The following is an 18,974-nucleotide window of genomic DNA, read 5'->3' as shown; positions in this document are numbered from 1 at the left end:
CACCCTCAGAAAACCTAGGGGGTCAGGATATGTCTCCCGTGCCCCCTTATACCCATTCCCAACATTGTTTATCCTCCATCTTGTGACTAAATTCGTCCGAAACACAAGATGGGGGACTCCTGTTACGCTACCGGTGAGCTACCCGGTTCGCATACCGGGTAGCGCTTCCACCGTGAAAAATCGAAAAAAAAATTATTTTATTTTTTTGCCCCGCGGGGCCCTTTAATAGTCCCCACATCAATCCTAGGGGGTCAGGAGGGGTCTACCTTGCCCCTTTCATTCATTTCCCCGTTCGTTTATTTCCACCTCTTGTCTCTCGATCCTACTGAGAGACAAGATGCCAGCCGCTCCGGACTGTTTAGAATGTTGAGTCACCGGAGAGCCAATCCGCTTCTCCTCGTGAAGGTCCGTTACGCGTCTGGTACGCGAACAAGGGCGCTAACCGGGACGCTGTCACAGATATATATATTTTTTTTAAGGTTAATTTCTCAAAATCAACTGGAGCACATATCTTGAGACCTAGCAAAGGCACATCGGGCAAACAGTCTCTACAATTTTGCCAAGTTTCATATAAATCCATTCAGCCGTTCGAATAACATTTCTATGGCAAAATGAAACCCCTCAATTTGTTCCTTTGCAAATTAAATGTTTTAAGTGTTAACACTTTATTCCAATCAAGATGACTTCAGGTGTGCCATATTTTTGTCATAAGTAAGACTGTTAGCGCTCTAGTTGTTCTTTAGAACACTCTCAATCAATCAATCAATCAATCAAAGCATTTATATAGCGCACTACTCACCCAGAGGGTCTCAAGGCGCTGGGGGAGGGGGGTCTGCTACTGCTCGAACAGCCAGGTCTTGAGTTGCTTCCTGAAGGCGAGGTGGTCCTGGGTCAGGCGGAGGTGGGTCGGGAGGGAGTTCCATGTCTTGGCGGCGAGGGCGTGGCCGGTCGATCGAAGCTGGCGTTTGGGAGCGTAGAAGTTGAGACGGCTGTTGAGGTATCCTGGGCCTTGGTTGTGTTTGGCTTTGTGTGCGTGGGTGAGGAGTCGGAAGGTGATTCTCTTGTTGACCGGGAGCCAGTGCAGGTCTCTCAGGTGTCCGGAGATGTGGCTGCGGCGGGGGATGTCCAGGATGAGTCGTGCTGAGGCGTTCTGGATCCGCTGGAGTCTCTTCTGGAGTTTGGCGGTGGTTCCGGCGTAGAGGGAGTTGCCGTAGTCCAGCCGGCTGGTGACGAGGGCCTGGGTGACCGTCTTCCTGGTCTCAGTGGGGATCCACCGAAAGATCTTACGTAGCATGCGCAAGATGTTGAAGCACGACGAAGATACGGCGTTGACTTGTCTGGTCATGGAGAGGGAGGAGTCCAGGATGAAGCCCAGGTTGCGTGCGTGGTCTGTTGGTTTGGGAGCGGTGCCCAGGGCCGGGGGCCACCAGGAGTTGTCCCAGGCGGAGGGTGAGGATCCCAGGATGAGGACTTCCGTCTTGTCCGAGTTCAGTTTCAGGCGGCTGTTCTTCATTCATTCGTCTACCTCTTTCATCCCTTTGTGAAGGTTGGCTCTGACGGTGGCGGGGTCGTTGGTGAGGGAGAGGATCAGCTGGGTGTCGTCGGCATAGGAGATGATGTTGAGGTTGTGCAGGCGTGCGATGTTTGCGAGGGGGCTCATGTAGACGTTGAAGAGGGTTGGGCTGAGCGAGGAGCCTTGAGGAACGCCGCAGATGACTTCGGTAGCTTCAGATCTGAACGGGGGGAGGCGGACTCTCTGTGTCCTTCCGGCGAGGAAGGAGATGATCCACTCCAGTGCCTTCTCCTGGATTCCGACATTGCTGAGTCGCTGCACTAGTGTACGGTGGGAGACAGTGTCGAAGGCCGAGGAGAGGTCTAGGAGGATGAGGGCTGCTGTTTCTCCGTTGTCGAGCAGTGCTCGGATGTCATTGGTGGCTGCGATCAGGGCGGTCTCGGTGCTGTGGTTGGCCCGGAAGCCAGACTGCGAGAGGTCGAGGGATCCGTTCGTTATGAGGATGGCGGCCAGCTGCTTGTTGACGGTCTTCTCGATGACTTTAGCAGGAAACGGGAGCAGCGAGATGGGGCTGTAGTTCTTGAGGTCGGTGGGGTCGGCTGATGGTTTCTTTAGTAGGGCGCTGAGTTCGGCGTGCTTCCAGCTCTCCGGGAAGGTAGCGGTGTCGAAGGAGGTGTTGATGATGTCCCGCAGGTGGGGTGCGATGACAGCGTCGGCCTTGTTGAAGACGTGGTGAGGGCAAGGGTCGGTAGGAGATCCGGAGTGGATGGAGTTCATCGTGCGGACGGTGTCTTCGGTGCTGATCGGGGTCCAGGCGCGGAGGGTAGTGGGGGGGGCGGTGGTTCGGTCGTGGCGTGCGTCGGTTGAGTGCTGAAGCTGTTGTGTATGTCCGCGATCTTGTTGTGGAAGTAGGAGGCGAGGGAGTTGCAGAGGTCTTGCGAAGGGGTGATGTCGTTGTTTCCGGCGTTGGGGTTGGAGAGCTCTTTGACGATGTTGACAAGTTCCTTGCTGTTTTGTGCGTTGTTGTCCAGTCGTTCCTTGAATGCGGTTTTCTTGGTGGCGCGGATGAGTTGGTGGTGTTTTCGAGTGGCGAGCTTGAGGGCAGTCATGTTGTCCGGTGTTGGGTCTATGCGCCATGTTCTCTCGAGGGCTCGGCAGTTCTTCTTGGAGCTCTTAAGTTCGTTGGTGAACCATGGGGCTTTCTTGCTGCCGGGTCTGCTAGGCGGGGTCTTCAGAGGGGCGAGGTCGTCTGCGCAGTTGCTGATCCGCTTTGCGAGGTTGGTGGCCGCCTGGCTTGGGTTCGTTGCGCTGGTGGGAGGGTTCATGCACAGGGAGGTCGCGAGCTGGTCGGCTGTGATCTTGTTCCAGCTTCTGCGTGCAACCTGTTGCTGGTGGATCGTGGTCCTTCTGAAGCTGAAGTGGACGCAGCTGTGGTCCGTCCAGTGGAGTCTGGTGGCGTGGCTGAAGGTGATGTCCTTGCTGGATGAGAAGACGGGGTCAAGTGTGTGTCTGGCGTAGTGGGTGGGGGTGGTGACCAGCTGCTTGAGTCCCAGGTTTGCGAGGTTGTCCAGCAGGGTGGTGGTGTTGCGGTCGTTGTTGTTCTCCAGGTGGAGGTTGAGGTCCCCGAGGAGGATGTAGTCAGCGGAGAGGAGGGCGTGCAGGCTGATGAAGTTGGCGATGTCATCGCTGAATTGTGTGCGTGGTCCCGGGGGTCTGTAGATGAGGTTGCCTCTGAGGGTGGTCTTGGGGTTGATGTGGACCTGGAAGTGCAGGTGTTCGGCGGGTACGAGTGTGTCGTCGGTGTTGGTCGTGATGCGGATGGTGTTCCTGTGGATGATGGCGATGCCTCCTCCGGCCATTCTGTCACTGGGCTATAGTTGGGCTACATCTGGCTGATATTTGGGCTACATTTGTTTTTTTTGTCTCTGGTGGCCATCTTTGGGCTACATTGGGCTACATTGGGCTACATTGGGCTACATTTGGGCTCTAACATATATATAGCCCAATGTAGCCCAATATATATTTTTCAAAGTATATTTTTGTAAAAACCACTGGAGCATATATCTTGAGACATAGCAAAGGCACATCGGGCTACCAGTCCCTACAATTTTGCCAAGTTTTGTGGAAATCCATTCAGCCGTTCGAGCTAAAAGTGAGTCCAACCGCCCTATGGAAAACTCAATGTTGAAAACACGTTTTGGGACTCCCCGTTTTTCTCGGTTCCCGCTTGACGAAACCCCCCCAAACTTTCAGGGGACGCTCAGACACAAAATGTGCCATTTTCCTGAAAATATCAGCCAATTCCATCCATCAACGCCAAAGTTATTCAACATAGAATTTTCAGAAATCCCTATTCAAAAAAATCCTAACTATATATACCTACTGGCGACCGCCAGTAGGTAATATATATATATATATATATATATATATTTTTTTTTGCACAAAACGACTTTGCCTTCAAAGAAGTTGACTCGAGCCCAGATCCTTTTAGCGTGCAGTTTTATTTCAACACAGAATGTCAATCAACACCCGACGCGTTTCGGTGCAGCCGCACCTTGGTCACGGGTAGCAATGTTTTCTCACAGCACAGTTTTTAAAGTAAAATTGCAAATAAACAACATAAACGTAGGACTACTCGTCCTTACCTGCATCTTTACTGCCTTTCCACAGACAAAACACGTCGTCTATGTACCTGGCCCAGAGGACTACGTTCTGGGTAAAGGCCAAGATGTTACTGGCCAGCTGCTCCTCCCACCAGCCCAGGTACAACCCCGCGTAACTGGGGGCGAAGCAGGTTCCCATCGCAGTCCCCCTGGCCTGGCAATAGACAACATGGTTGAACAAGAAATAATTACTTGAGAGACAGGCACGCATCATTGACACAAGCATGTTTGTATGCATCAGATACTTCACATCCCTTTTCTTTAGAAAGTGTTGGTTCGCCTCCACACCTAAGTTGTGGGGTATCGAATTAAATGCCCACTGGGGCGGAATTGTAATACGATAAGTATCTGAGTAAGGTACACCTGCCCACTGGGGCTAAATTTGAAGACCAGAGACTTGGTTAACCAGAACGCTTTTTGGCAACCCAAATGTAACAATGTAAACTGTTACAATACTCTGCTTATGATTTTGAGTTGTCCTTATAAGTTTTTGTATATATACGTTGTGTATTACGCCTGTGGTCAGAAACACATTCAAATATGGCCGCCAAACTGTGGTATAACAAACACTGGTGTGAGGACGAGTAGTCCTACGTTTATGTTGTTTATTTGCAATTTTACTTTAAAAACTGTGATGTGAGAAAACATTGCTACCCGTGACCAAGGTGCGGCTGCACCGAAACGCGTCGGGTGTTGATTGACATTCTGTGTTGAAATAAAACTGCACACTAAAAGGATCTGGGCTCGAGTCAACTTCTTTGAAGGCAAAGTAGTTTTGTGCGAAAAATTACGAGGGTCGCCTCCTCACTCGAGCCCGCCGCCGCTTGTGGCTGGGAGACCGGCGGACTTCTGTTGATCAATATATATATATATATATATATATATATATATATATATATATATATATATATATATATATATATATATATATATATATATATATATATATATATATATATATATATATATATAGATAGATAGATAGATATATACTACTACTACACAAAGGAAAGATGAAAGTGTGCAGTTTTCTCAAAACCATTTGGAATTATGCATTTATCAGTGCCGGGATATACAAATACAACGATGAGAAATACATATCGCAGAATTTTTGAAGTAATTGTATTCAAATATGTGCTTAAGTTATACTATATCTCTTCTTTTCATGTTCAAAATATTGTTTTCTCTTTTTAGACCTTTGTGGTGCACGCCCATCTGTTAAATGAAGATGACTTCTCCCCAGCTGTGGCCTTCGCTTCCCTTTCACTCTTTCACATTCTGGTTACCCCACTCTTCCTGCTCTCCAGTGTGGTGCGATCCACTGTGAAGGCGCTAGTCAGGTAAGCAAGGGATGCCATATCTTGACTTACTGACCTAAACCGTTCATTCTTTCAAAATAGGGAAAATCTGTATTTCCTTAGGTAGTAGGGTAATTCATAGAAAAATGGAAACATAGAAACCACATTGGAGGAAACCAAATATTGGGAAACCATATTAAAGAAATACAAAAAGATCAAAAATTAAAGGACACATTTTGCATTTTAAAGAAAAGATTATTTTAAAGAAAATAAAAAAATATATTAAACTTGGTTGGAGTCTAGAACTGCTGTTGGGTTTTTGGGCTCAGGGATGGATCATGTTTTAGGTGATGAGGGTGTTCTGCGAGGTCAAGAATACTTGACGTTAGGACATAGAATGGGGTATAGTAATCAGGGAAGTGCAGGGGTGGTGCAGAGGTGGTGAGAGCATTTTAGTGTTCACAGATGAGTGGTGCTTAGGTGTGTGAGGTGTGTAAGGTGTTGTTAGGTTTCATGAATGGGAGAGTGTCTGGGCGTTGAGAGTTTTTAGGGTTCACAGATGGGTGGAGCTTGGGACTGGTGATGGTTTTTAAGGTTCAAATATGGTTAGTGGCTAGGGTGGTGAAGAGCTTTTAGGATACAAGATGGGGTGGAGTGTATGGGGGTGAGGGGTTTTAAGGATTAAGGGATGGGTGGAATTTAGATGTAGAAAGGTGTTTTTAGGGTTCTGTGATGAGTAGTTTAGGGTGATGAGTTCCTATGGGTCATGGATGGCTGGACCTTGGGGGGTGAGGGTTTTTTAGAGTTCAAGGAAGGCTGGAGTTTGGGTGTGCTGAGGTGTTTTGAAGGGTATGGTATGGGTGGGGTTTAGGTGTAGAAAGGGGTTCTAGGGTTCAGGAATGGGTGGGATTAAGGATAGTAAGTGACTTTAGAGTTCAGGGATGGTGGATGTTTGGGGTAGAACGTGCTTGTAGGCTTCAGGGATTCATTTTGTTTAGGTGTGGTGAAGGCTTTTAAGAGACAGGGATTGATGGTGTTTTGGGGTTGTGAGGGATCAGCGATGGATGTTGTTTATGGGTGGTGATGGGCTAGAGAATTAAAAGCATCCAAAATAATTGTTTGACAATGTAGGTGGTATAAATATGAAATGATTTCCCCTGGAGTAAAGCAGTGAAATACATAGTTCTGACAAAAATGTTTCTGAAATTAAGACCTGCAACCAGCATTTACACATAATATATAAGTATTCAAAAGCCAATTTTGACTAAAAATACTATCTCTGAATTGGTTTCTATGGAAAGATAAATGCTAATAATTTATTAGACATTTTAGATTAAATGGTTTTTCAGTAATGGTATTCCATGAAATCGTTTTTCTATGAAATCACATACAACCTTTTAGTACACTGATTAGGAAGCACAACAATTTCTTGAATTCTCATTGTTAGATCAGTTTTGTTTCAAACCAGATTTGAAAGTAAAGAGAAAGACATATCTAAAACAACCAAAAGTCAACTCTATAACACCAATGCTGCCCATTTCAATATGATAAGAACACCCCTTTCATTCTACTGGCGCAATTTCTGTATCCATTTACCATGGCTTTACTGGCCAGTTAAAGACACCAATTGGGTGCAGCCAATTTAAATGTGAAGTGTTAGGTACATAGCACGCAAACTGTGATACTGAATTACTATTTTATAAAACCAGTAAAAATAAAGTCCATTAAAGGTGAATAATCAGAGGGGAAACTGAAAAAGCCGATTTACTACAAGCATTGTTCACAACATCTCCTGAATGTATCCTCAATCTGGTGCCAATAAGTTGGAACATTTTAGGGTAAAGATTCACATCGGAATGCTAACTCTTACTACTCGTACGATAGGAAGCGGGCACTAATCATAAATGATGCACAGGAGAGGTATGCCAAGGTAAGTTAGTAGCTGGAGCTGCTTATATATAACATATTGAAGCAAGGAAAAATATTATCTTTTATCAGGGTTAAAATTTGCAACCTTTATTACTGTGCTAAGTATGGTAAATCCTTATAGCTGACTAGCTAGGTCTTAAGGTTTTCATCTTTAACTCCCCCTGTGGTTCAAATCCAGGAGTTTGCTTTAACATATAAACTCTGTAGGAAACAGAGCTGAATTAAAGATTTTTTTTGTGTTTTTATTGAGGACTGCAAATGATAAATGGTTATACATAATCAAGCTCAATAATTTTCTTTACATTTTCCATGACAAGATAGCATTAGCCATGCATGCATCTGGAGTCAAAGCATGTATAGAGCTAATCCACTCTATATTAAGTACATCATCATGATAAACATCATTGTACAAACTGTACATTTGTATACTGAATGAAGACTCAAAAATAATCGACAAGTCGCAGTATTCTTTCAAACCTCACCCAAGGAATCCCACCCGCAACTATACCCAAACAAAACAATAAACCCATGTGCGGCTACAAGGACAATACACCCAACAGGTGTTCTTGTACCTGGTGACTGTCAGGTCTGATACCACTAGGGAAGGGGGGATCAGGGGGAGGGGAAGATCTCAGAGGAGGAGGAGCAGCAAAGGAGGAAAGGGGCGCAGCAGGAGAGAAAGGAAAGGGAGGCACAGGGGAAGAGTGAACACAGGCAATATACAGATGACAATCAGACATCAACACCATTTCCCTGCACTGTAATCTGTGATTCTTCCAATTCATCCCCTGCGTTCAGCCTTAAATAGTTCTATTAGGTGCGCCCATTCTAAGGAAATTGGCAGTTTTTGCAGTCCCCTATATTCTTCACGTTGTAAAGCCTCCCTCTTGGCTACCGCCCACCTGATAACCTCCTCACGCCAACTGCCTTCACGGGGCCCTGAATTAGACTCCCAGCGCTGCGTAATCAGACGTGTGGATAGCATCAGAGCTAAGCCTGCAAATCGACGTAACAGTTTTGCCTGCCTGGGGAGGGGGAAGAGCCCAAGAAGACAAGCCTCAACTGTGTCCCATGGTGTGTGCGCTGTCAGTACTACCAGACTCTGGACAACCTCTGACCAAAACCCCCTCAGTTCCGGACAATACCATAGCTTATGAATAAAATCAGTCTCTTGTGCCTTACGCATATGGGAACATCTTTTGTATCGTTGTCGGGCCAGGTACGCTATATGCAATATGAATAATTGAATTGTTTTTAAACAGCAATTATGAGAGACTCGGCGAGGGTGTTCTAACATTTGTGCCTATTCTCTGTCGTCTAACTCATGCATTAATATCATGTCCCATTTCTGCCTGAGATGCGATAATGGGGCGATGTAAATGCTCCCTCAAGCCTCGATAGAGCCAGCGCACAAAGTGTCAGCCGTGTCCCATAACGTGCAGCGATTTCAACAATTGAAAAGTTGAAGGCTCTCTCTGATCTTGCACCAATATTTCTGAATAAAGTGTACAGTTGCAGAATTTGTGTGAGAAACAAGGTTCCAGGCACTGAATAAGTATGTACAAACTCTTCGTGGGACATCAGGTGGCCCTCCAAGAAGAACTCCCCAACTGTCCCCACTCCCACATGTGTCCACCCTCTTATTTGATTCATTGATATTATCCCATGCCTGGTAGGCAAGCCACAGAGCGAGTTGTTCGGGGCATACGGAAATGGCAATTTTGCTAATTTATGAGCTTGTTTCCAATAATGTAGTACAACATGCAGTAGATAAGGAGGATCCCACAGCTTCTGCGCACCCGGACATAACTGTGACTGAAGGGTTCCTTGTTTTAAAAAAATCAGGGGAGTGTCCAATTTCAAATAAATTCTTACCGCTAACCAATATGCCATCCACTGTAATTGTCCAACTATACATTACGTTTTTAAAGTCAGGTGCCCCCATATGCCCTGCAGCACTGGGTAGTTGCAACTTATCCAACGTTAATCTGTGTCTGCCTGCCCCTATTGTGTGTTTATTGGCATCCAGATCTCAGAAATATAATAACATATCATCAGCGTATAATGATACAGAGTGATTCACTCCACGCAAGGGGATGCCATAAGGGACCATGACCTGACGCAGATATTGTGCAAGAGGTTCGAGGGCTAACACAAAGAGCAGGGAGGACAAGGGGCAGCCCTGGTGCTTACCCTAGGAGATAGCATAAGAGGGAGAGATGGTCGTACTCGTCTTAACGTGAGCAGTAGGGCTAGTATACAGCAACTTGATCCAATTACAATATGACTGGGGCAATACAGCTAACATGTACGGCCGACTAAGTGTATCAAAGGCTTGACGCACGTCTAAAGGCAAGTAACCAGCAAGAGGTGACTTTTCCGATGCTGCATGTAGTAGGGCATAAAGCCGACGAATACTCAGAGAGGTACTGCATTGGGGTATGAATCTGCATTGATCCGTATGGACCAATCGAGGAAGGTGGTGATGAATTAAAGATTTGATTTACACATTTTTAAACTATTTTAAAAAAACATCACTATACACCTACAATGCCATCAGGTATGATCTTGCCCCTGCCAAAATTGAATTCTTATATTAGAAATTTAACTTGCGTAACTATATCACTCCTATGAATTATCCCTGATATGATATAATTATATTCTGTAACAACACTTTATCGCTCAAGCAGTGGATAGAACTCTAATGTTTGCAGTAATTTCCTTCATATTACATGATTGGAAGCATAGGCAACTATGTTGGGGGGGTGACATTAAGAGCTGTAATCTGATTAACAATTGTGTCATTACTTTCTTAATAATATTGTTGGCAAATATATTTACTTGGTAAGCAAGAGTTGTAATTGGCATTGTCTTTTTATTCTCTTGTTTTCTGTAAATGCATGTTCATGTAATTTATAGGGCTGCGTTAATTTGATATGTCTTTATTTTTTGTGAATAGTTGACTTCTAGGAAAGAGATTGTTTACTGTGGGGTTAACTATTGCACTTTGGTATCAACCCCTTAAGTGCTGCGTCGGTGCGTTGGCCGATGGCAGCACTACCTCCCCAGTGCTGCGCACGACCATTGGACGTCCATTCAGCACTAGTTCCAATGGACAGCGCAGCACTGGGGAGGGATGTTTACTAGCATCTATGAGGTTAATAAAAACTTAAACCCAAGTGTTAAGTGTTAAGTGCCAAAATAACCTGAATATCACGAAGCAAAGTATGAGTATGCAAGTATAGAGTAACTATTCTTAGCTCCAAATCTATGTGCCTTGAAGGTACATATATCGATTTATTGTTGTGGAGTTAAGCACAGTAAACCTATAACTATAGACAGATGCGTTTGCAATATTTTAGTGGCTGACATTTTGCCAAACTGTTGTGGCAAGTCCATATTCTAGTAGTAACTAAGCTCAGCATTAGGTAAAGTGTCCACATTTTTGTGCAGCTGCTCAACCAGCCTAAGTCACATTTAGCATGTGTCAAAAGCTTAATCTTTTCACACTCTCAATTTACACTTTGCTGCTAAAAATTACTTTGCAGCTGAAAATCAGCTTTGACACAAAAGCATAATTGGTACTGCAGAATCTATTCCTAGATACATAGATTGAAGAAGCATTCCAAATAACATTTTGTTTCTTTGTTTAACTTCTTTAGGACAGGCAGATCATACTAAAAGACTGTTTGCATTGACAAAAGGAAACACTTGCGGGCCTCAGTTAATAGGAGATGCAGAGCTGAGTAAATGTGATATTTCCAAGTTTATAATCTGAGGGCTTGCTACTTACAAAATGCAGTTCATTTAAAATGCAATTCAATTATTATTTTACTTTTAGGAGGCATGGCCATCACAATTGGTTGCATGTTGTCAAACAACAAGGAAGGCAGTCCATCCTTTCCCTTTTTGTGGTACGGTTTGGCAGTTTAAATGTCGCCACACAATAATGTGATAATCATACCAGTTGAATGACTGTGCCTCCACTCACATGTTGAGAGCCAGGAATACATCATTTGATTGAGCAGAAGTAGGGCTCTTCCACACAAAGAATGCTTGTAAGTCATCACTTTTGGCTTTTGAGGGCTTCCCCTCACCCAACATGGCCACCACATCAAAGTGTACTAATATGGCACCAAGCAGTGGTCCTCCAGTATACAGGATTGTGCAATTCAATTAGCCTTTCATAAGCACTTCGGTGTTGGCCGACTCTGGACTGCATGGACTGCAATCCCCATCATACCCAGCATTTAGCTCATGTTGCTTGTTTTTTAGGCACAGGGAGATTAAATGATCTTCCTAGAATCACAGGATGTTGAGCCTCGTCGAGACTCAAACCTGATTCTCTAGTTCTAAAGTTGTCAGCTCTGGCCATAACCCCTGCATCCTCTCCCTGCCCTGATCAGCATGTAGAGGCATTCTGCAGCGGATATCGAAGTGGACTTTCTTCAACAGCCTGGCAGGCAAGCAGCCCTCCCCTTACTCTTTGCGCTGTCGAAACACAGACTAGCTGAGAGTGAGTACTCCTGATAGGGTAGATTTGTAAATGAGAGTGACTGCCTGACAATTTCATTTTGGTGCAAGACAGCAGTTGCTGCCCCTTGTCCTGCCTACTGTATCAGTGTGTGTGTATGTTTGTGTGTGTAGGTGTTCATATGACTCAGAAGCTGTGGATGGTCAGCACTCACAGCTACACAATATTACCTGAAACGTACAGGTACATATATGCAGTACCTCAATGCTCTCGGAGCACTGTAAAAGGAAAAATAAAATGATAATAAACAAGTTATTATCATTTTATTTTTTATATCTTCCAGTCAGATTGGGTGGGGCTGAGCTCATGTGACGTCGTGGGAGGAGTGCTTGTTCCTGCACCTTAGGCGTGCATGACAGTTGGGCCGGCTGCCTTGGGCCAGCCAAACAGTCATACTCACTTTGAATGTTCTCCAACAGGCTATAATGCACAGCCTGGTGGAGTGCATGCACAGGGTGTCAGTCTCCATCTGAAAGCCAAACCACGGCGCTCAGACCAATCACAACACTGCTGTCATGGTGACATCAACTTTGTGATTGGCTTAGGGGAGCCTGGGTGCTGCCGGACCCAGCACAGCGAGGAGGAAGAAGACCCTGCCTGTGGCTGGTGACGGCGATGAGCAGGTACTTTTTTTTCTGAATCCCCCCTCCACCGCCTCCCCGCCACCGTTATCTTCAAGTCACCACTGAATATATGCCTTGCTTGTGGTTTTACTCTTCCTTGTGAGGGTGTATTGGGCAAGAGAAACAAGAAAAAACTGGGTTTTGGCAGCATACAAAGGTCCCCTTTTCCCCATTAGTCTGCCCCTGTCCCTGCCTGCTCTCTGACTCACAAGCTTACCATCTTCACATATGCTGACCTTTTACTCTTCTACATGCCTGCTGGGAGAGTGACACGTGCATTTACTCTCTTTTAAGTGTATAAATATTTCCCATCACCCCCACACTGCCATTCCAGTCTCTGACCTCGCTAGAAGATGCTGCCTCAAGCACTCTCTTCTGTTCTTTTTTAAAAAGTTGAATGTCTGTCTAAAATTGCTCCGCAGGGAGAGGTGCCTTTAAACCTGATGTGTTGGCAATGCTTTGATGAAATAAGCAGGAATTTGAGGCCTTACATGTGGGAATGTGTGACGTGTGCTGTTCTCATTCAGGCACCGGTATCTTTTGCTTGCTCAATTTCTTAATTTGAAACACTGCCTAATTTTGCACTTTGTTTTCGATTGTTTTAAAAGTATTGTATAAGTTTTAATTTTACCTCCCACTGCCTACTCAGTCCTAGTGCACGGCCACGGTGCCCGCAAGTAAAAGAGGGCTCGCCCTTGACTAGCGGCACTAGTTGCTGGTTTTGGACTATAAATTCACAGGCTGGCGCGACTGCACAGTGTGTGACGTGTGCTGTGCTCATTCAGGCACCGGTATCTTTCGCTTGCTCAACTTCTTAATTTTAAACACTGCCTAAATTTGCACTTTGTTCTCCAATATTTCAAGAGTACTGTATATGTTTTAATTTTACCTGCCACCGCCTACTCAGTCCTCGTGCACGGCCGAGGTGCCCACAAGTAAGAGCGGGCCGGCTCTTGACTGGTCAGCGCACTAGTTGCTAGTTTGAGACTATAAATTCACACGCTGGCGCAACTGCACAGTGTGTGACGTGTGCTGTGCTCATTCAGGCACCGGTATCTTTCGCTTGCTCAACTTCCTAATTTTAAACACTGCCTAATTTTGCACTTTGTTCTCGATTGTTTTAAAAGTACTGTCTATGTTTTAATTTTACATGCCACCGCCTACTCAGTCCTTGTGACCGGCCATAGTGCCAATATCAGCAACACTCCCTGTCCGTCGGAGAGCAATACTTCAGAGAAATAATCAGACACAACACATTTTTTAGTGGAGAAAATTGCTGCAGGTTTATTTTCATAACAAATATGCCAACATGGGTAGGTAGCCCCTTGCCATCTGCCCACCTGATGAGCCAACTTACCCGGAGGCCCTCGCCAACTGGTGTTTGTCGATTTGGGGGGAGGGTACAGCCCCTCCCACCAGCGGACTGCCAGTCCACCCCTTAATCACGCACCTCCCAGCTCAGGGGGGCAGAACGTTGCAGGCAACCCCAGTTGCTCAGGTCCACCACCGCCCGAAGGACTAACGGGGCACCGTCGCTCCTCCAGGGTCCAACGTGAGGACCTCCCTGGGGATCCCCTGTAACTCCGCCTGCAACACAAAATAATACATCAGTAAAACACACACCCCCTGCCTGTACGCCGGGTATGCGGTGGGGAGGGAAACAGTGTCAGGGCAGAGAGGGAAAGAGGGTGCTCAGTGGGCAGGAGAGGTATAAAGGAAGGATCTAAATTTCTAAAGGCCAGACTATACTTACCGATAGTCCAAGGATATATATAAATATATCTATAATCACAGAATAACAAGGCAGTCAGCAATGGAGAAGGTTGAATCGTTTATTGAATCAAAATACAAGGCCTGACAGGGGAGCCTCGGTCTACACGCCCCATGGAGGTGCGCAGAGGAGACTAACGAAATACACATAATACAAAGTATATATACGTTTTACATATTCTGGTCAACACCCAAAAAAGGAAGTACTCAAGTTGTCCGTTAGTCAATAGGAACACCCATTTAAGGTTCTTACACATTTGTCAATAGCTAAGCTAAAAGCTATTCCAAGGGTAGGTCAGTGAGGTGCCCTTCTTGTCTATCTTAGACCTGAGGAGAACAAAAACGGACCCTGCTAGAATGTATGCATCCTACGAGAAGGGCAAGTGTGACCTTAGGTTTCCCTGAGCCATGTTCGAATGGGAAGAGAAGCAGACTAAGCAACTTAACCTGTTTTCGTATCCTGCGTTATACCATGTAACTTCTGAGACTTTATACGTAGATGAAGGGAGATGAAACAAAGTGGCCCTGACTATATCAATAGGTCAAAGCGAACCTTCATAACCTATTCATAACCTATCATTAGGGTATCATACAATATTCGTTACTTCACGATCGATAAATACGTATATGCGGTTATATGGTACATAGTGGGACAATCATATTTGTATATGATTTTATATTCCAACATAAGTACCTCTCCCCCGGCCCTCTCCTGCCCAGAAGTGACGTTGGCCTGGGGGACCCTTGAGGATCCCAAACACTGGGAGGCTGACTTGTTGTGTGCCATCCTGCAGCACTAAGTGGGGTCGCCCTCTTTGGAGAGCCCCCTTCGTGGGCCCTGCATAGTGCCAATATCAGCAACACTCCCACTCCCTCCCACAGCAATACTTCAGAGAAATAATCAGACACAACACATTTTTTTAGTGGAGAAAATTGCTGCAGGTTTATTTGCATAACAAATATGCCAACATGGTGGGTTATCTTACGGGCGATCCCAGGGCAGGCAGCCCCTCACCACCTGCCCACCTGATGAGCCAACTTACCCGTTGGCCCTCGCCAACCGGTGTTTGTCGATTTGGGGGGAGGGTATAGCCCCTCCCACCGGCAGACCGCCAGTCCACCCCTTACTCACGCCCCTCCCAGTTCAGGGGGGCAGAGCATTGCAGGCAACCTCCAGTTGCTCAGGTCCACAACCTCCCGAAGGACTAACGGGGCACTGTCGCTCCTCCAGGGTCCAATGTGTGGACTCTCTGGGGATTTTTGGCTTTTGCACCCTTACTGTGCTCCTGTAGAGGGTACCCTTACTGTACCTTACAGCCTCTGGATCACCCTGTAACTCCGCCAGAGCACTGGGTGTGTCCACAGTCACCCCAGGAGCCCCAACCACTAAAGACCTAGTTACCTACACCCTGCTGATTCCAAGGCCTACCTCAGATCAAGCACGGACAGGTCCTTTCCCACTCTGGACAGCATGTGCTAACCAACAACTAAAAGCCCCTATGAGTTCTGCCGCTCTACAGGCCAGTGAACTTGTATCCCCGGTCTGGCTTCTGGCTTCCTAACCCTTACTTGGACATACCTGAGCTGTAACCCCACATATAAAAGGCCTGCCAGCTGGCTGACCACCAAAATGCAGTCCCAATGTTGGCTGACAACTCCCAAGGACACTTCGCTTAACTGAAGCGACTGGTAACATGCAATCCTTTTTTGATCAGGGGACATGGATTAAACATCTGAGTTATGCCCCTGTACCCTCTCACTTTGACTGCAAACTGTGCTCTGGTAGTTGTCCGTATTAGTGCTCCATCCCCTCCATTTTGGCACTATCGAGGTAAACTGCACCCTCTTGGGAATGGCTTACTCATGCCCCCACTGAGAGAAAGGCCTATTTATGTGAAGCCCATAACCTTGCATTTATTCCCGACAGTATACCAGGGTTCTGCTGAAACTTAGCTTGCTTTACTGCCGAGTGCGCCTTGCACAATCAAAGATGTGTCTTTGCTTATCCGTTTCTGGCCGCCAATGATGACCTTACCAGCCCCAACCCTGGGCGAAATAATAGAAGCTTTACTGCTACCCATGTACGTAGCTGCTGTTGCTAATGATGGTCCCCTATAGAACCAGTAAACTAGATGCTGTACTATATCATTGGTGGGCCCATGCATCGCTTTATTTATGTTGGTACGTGACCTATTCACTGATTGCAAAATGAGAGGCTGTAAAGTTGAAGTCGACTGAGATGATTGTTAGATAGGCCCGACAGGGAGTGCTCCTGTGAAATGAGTAGGGACCACCCCCACCATGCCCCGCATGTGAATCAGCCTGGGTTTATTCTGCCATGAACCCTCCTAAGCCCTTTGAGATCACCATAAACCCCTGAAGGGGCCAGGCAGCAGGCACCCAGCGGTACTGGTCAGTCCTTTTTCTCACCAACTCCCTGCTGCAGGAGTCTTGTTGCAACCCCGACTCGCCCCTCTTGACCCGTAATGATTGACACCGCTGAAGATGTGTGGTTACCTCTCACTGGGGTTGGTGGAACGTATACATGTGTCCTGAAAGTACCATATATGTGGTGTTGTGCCGGAGTTGCGGAATCAGAACCTAATAGTAACTGTGCTAGTATTCAGAACGGTGATATATTGAACATGCATGACATGCGCTAGTAATGCAACTGTGACATCTGGCTTCTGCACGGTGCCGTACCAATTGGCCCATCACCTCAAATACACAAACCCAGGAAGCAAACCTGTACTGGTTACCCCCAGGTCCCTGCCGTGCGCACCTTAGCCTACGGAGCTCTAACTAACGGAGCATTATCCAAACAGAACATGCACATCTGTATCTCACTTCCAGATTACGATCTATGCATGTATGCCTGCTATACTGCTTGTTGTTCCAGATCTTGCACTGCTATATCCCACCAGTTATCTACTACCCCGTGACATGTAAGGGCCCCTCCCCATGCTGTGTGTAAACCAATTGTGTGTCACATATACTGATCCACAGATCCTTGCCGTGCATGCCTTAACCCACAGAGCTCTCTTACTACCGGAGCATTTGTCCAAACGGAACTGACACCTCTTCATTTTTCTTCTGGAAGACGATCTTTGTGATTTATGTTTGCTGACTTACTGCTAAGTGTCCCAGACCACGCACTGCTATATCCAAACAGCTTATCTACTTTCTCTGACCGCAAGTTAAAGGATAACGTAATCACCAAACCCAATGTAACCAAAATTGCAAGCCAAACTTGTCAGGATTCATTTAACCTCTATCCTAGAAGTGCAGCAAACTTGCCACTCGAAAAGACAGAACTGACAAGCCTCTATATACCTCGAACTCGAAGTGTGACAAATGAGGCAATCCAGGCCCCCAAGGCCAACCGAATGGCTTGGGCAGAAGGCAATAGTCAACAATGACTTGAGGTACTCAGTGCCTGTTGTAGTGGACCTCTCTCCAAGCCAGCCAGTACCACCTAGTGGCAGACTGTTGGTGGTGACAATTAACTGACGGTGCCTATTGCACCAGAAAACCACCCAGGCAGATTTAAGGTGAACTTGCTGCTGAAGATCGCAATGGTGCCCCAATGATGCACTTACAGAAGTCCAGACTAGACTTTCTCACCTTGTGGGCTAAAGCAAGGTACAAAATTGACAAGTGCGTACCCTGTGACTAACTAGATGGAGCAAAAAAGGTAGCACCAAAATGTGTGTCACGTATGCTGATCTACATGAAAAGGAAAAAGATAACCTTGGAAAGATACCACACCAGCTTCACTTTAAGGAACCTCACTAAGCCCAACAGTTTAACATATGCTTATCCCTAGAGAGGTAACCCCCTTATGCTCTGAAAATCGTGATGTGCTTAGCTGGCAGGACCGTGGCTAAAATTCCTTACAGTTGAGTGCACTGAGGTCAGTCAAAAGTAAATGTAGTTCCTGAGTACTGCTGTGCCAGATCCAAACCATTGGCTCTCCATGTTCCCCGTTCTTGCCGAATGGTTAAGAAGCTTGCCAACTGAGGTTTCCAAAGGCCGGGGGGGGGGGGGCGGCACACTATCCCTGTCACCAATCACCTCTGTATCCTGAGCACAAACTCCCAGTGATCTCAGGCATATGCCATGCAAGCTAAATAAGGACACAAAAGATCATTGCACACTACCAGTGCCACAAGAAACGCGCTCAACGGCCAGTATCATCCGGAACGAAAGGTGAACCTTAACAGCAGGGCCGGCTATAGCACTGGTGGTGCCCTGTGCGACACAGTTTTTTGAGCTCCCCCTACCCCCCGTGACCACCTACTCGACGAATTCCCTGCACTACCAAATACCCCTTATGTCACCATAACCACTCTCACTCCGATGCATCTAATTAGTTTATAGCGTCACTCATAAAAGTGATGGGTGTCGGAGCACTTAATCATGTGTAAATAAATGTACAGGAAACGTTACATCAGCCAGAGTGGTGGAATTTATATGTCATCCATTCTGGTAGGCAGTAAAGTTCGGGGGGATTGGTCTGGAGAAGCACAAACTCCGACTATAAAACGTAAGACCATGATACGGTATTATCTCTAATAATTGGAATGTATTTCTACCCCATATGAAAGCAGTAACCCCCTGACATATTTATGTTATGTTCACTTC

General features: G+C 46.2%; 1 protein-coding gene across 1 annotated transcript in view; it reads left to right on the top strand.

The window, feature by feature from the left end:
- The window catches only part of ABCC8 (ATP binding cassette subfamily C member 8), a 1,237,886-nt gene that overhangs the window by 481,066 nt on the left and 737,846 nt on the right, over nucleotides 1-18,974 (top strand). Inside the window, exon 12 of the mRNA XM_086954145.1 lies at nucleotides 5,371-5,516. Within this exon, the coding sequence (XP_086810271.1) occupies nucleotides 5,371-5,516 (146 nt within the window). The remainder of the gene's footprint in view (nucleotides 1-5,370; nucleotides 5,517-18,974) is intronic.

The sequence above is a fragment of the Lissotriton vulgaris genome, chromosome 2_1, assembly GCF_964263255.1.
Source record: "Lissotriton vulgaris chromosome 2_1, aLisVul1.2, whole genome shotgun sequence".
Classification (NCBI taxonomy): Eukaryota; Metazoa; Chordata; class Amphibia; order Caudata; family Salamandridae; genus Lissotriton; species Lissotriton vulgaris.
The sequence above is the reverse complement of the archived record's forward strand: the minus strand, read 5'-3'. Positions and strand labels throughout refer to the sequence as shown.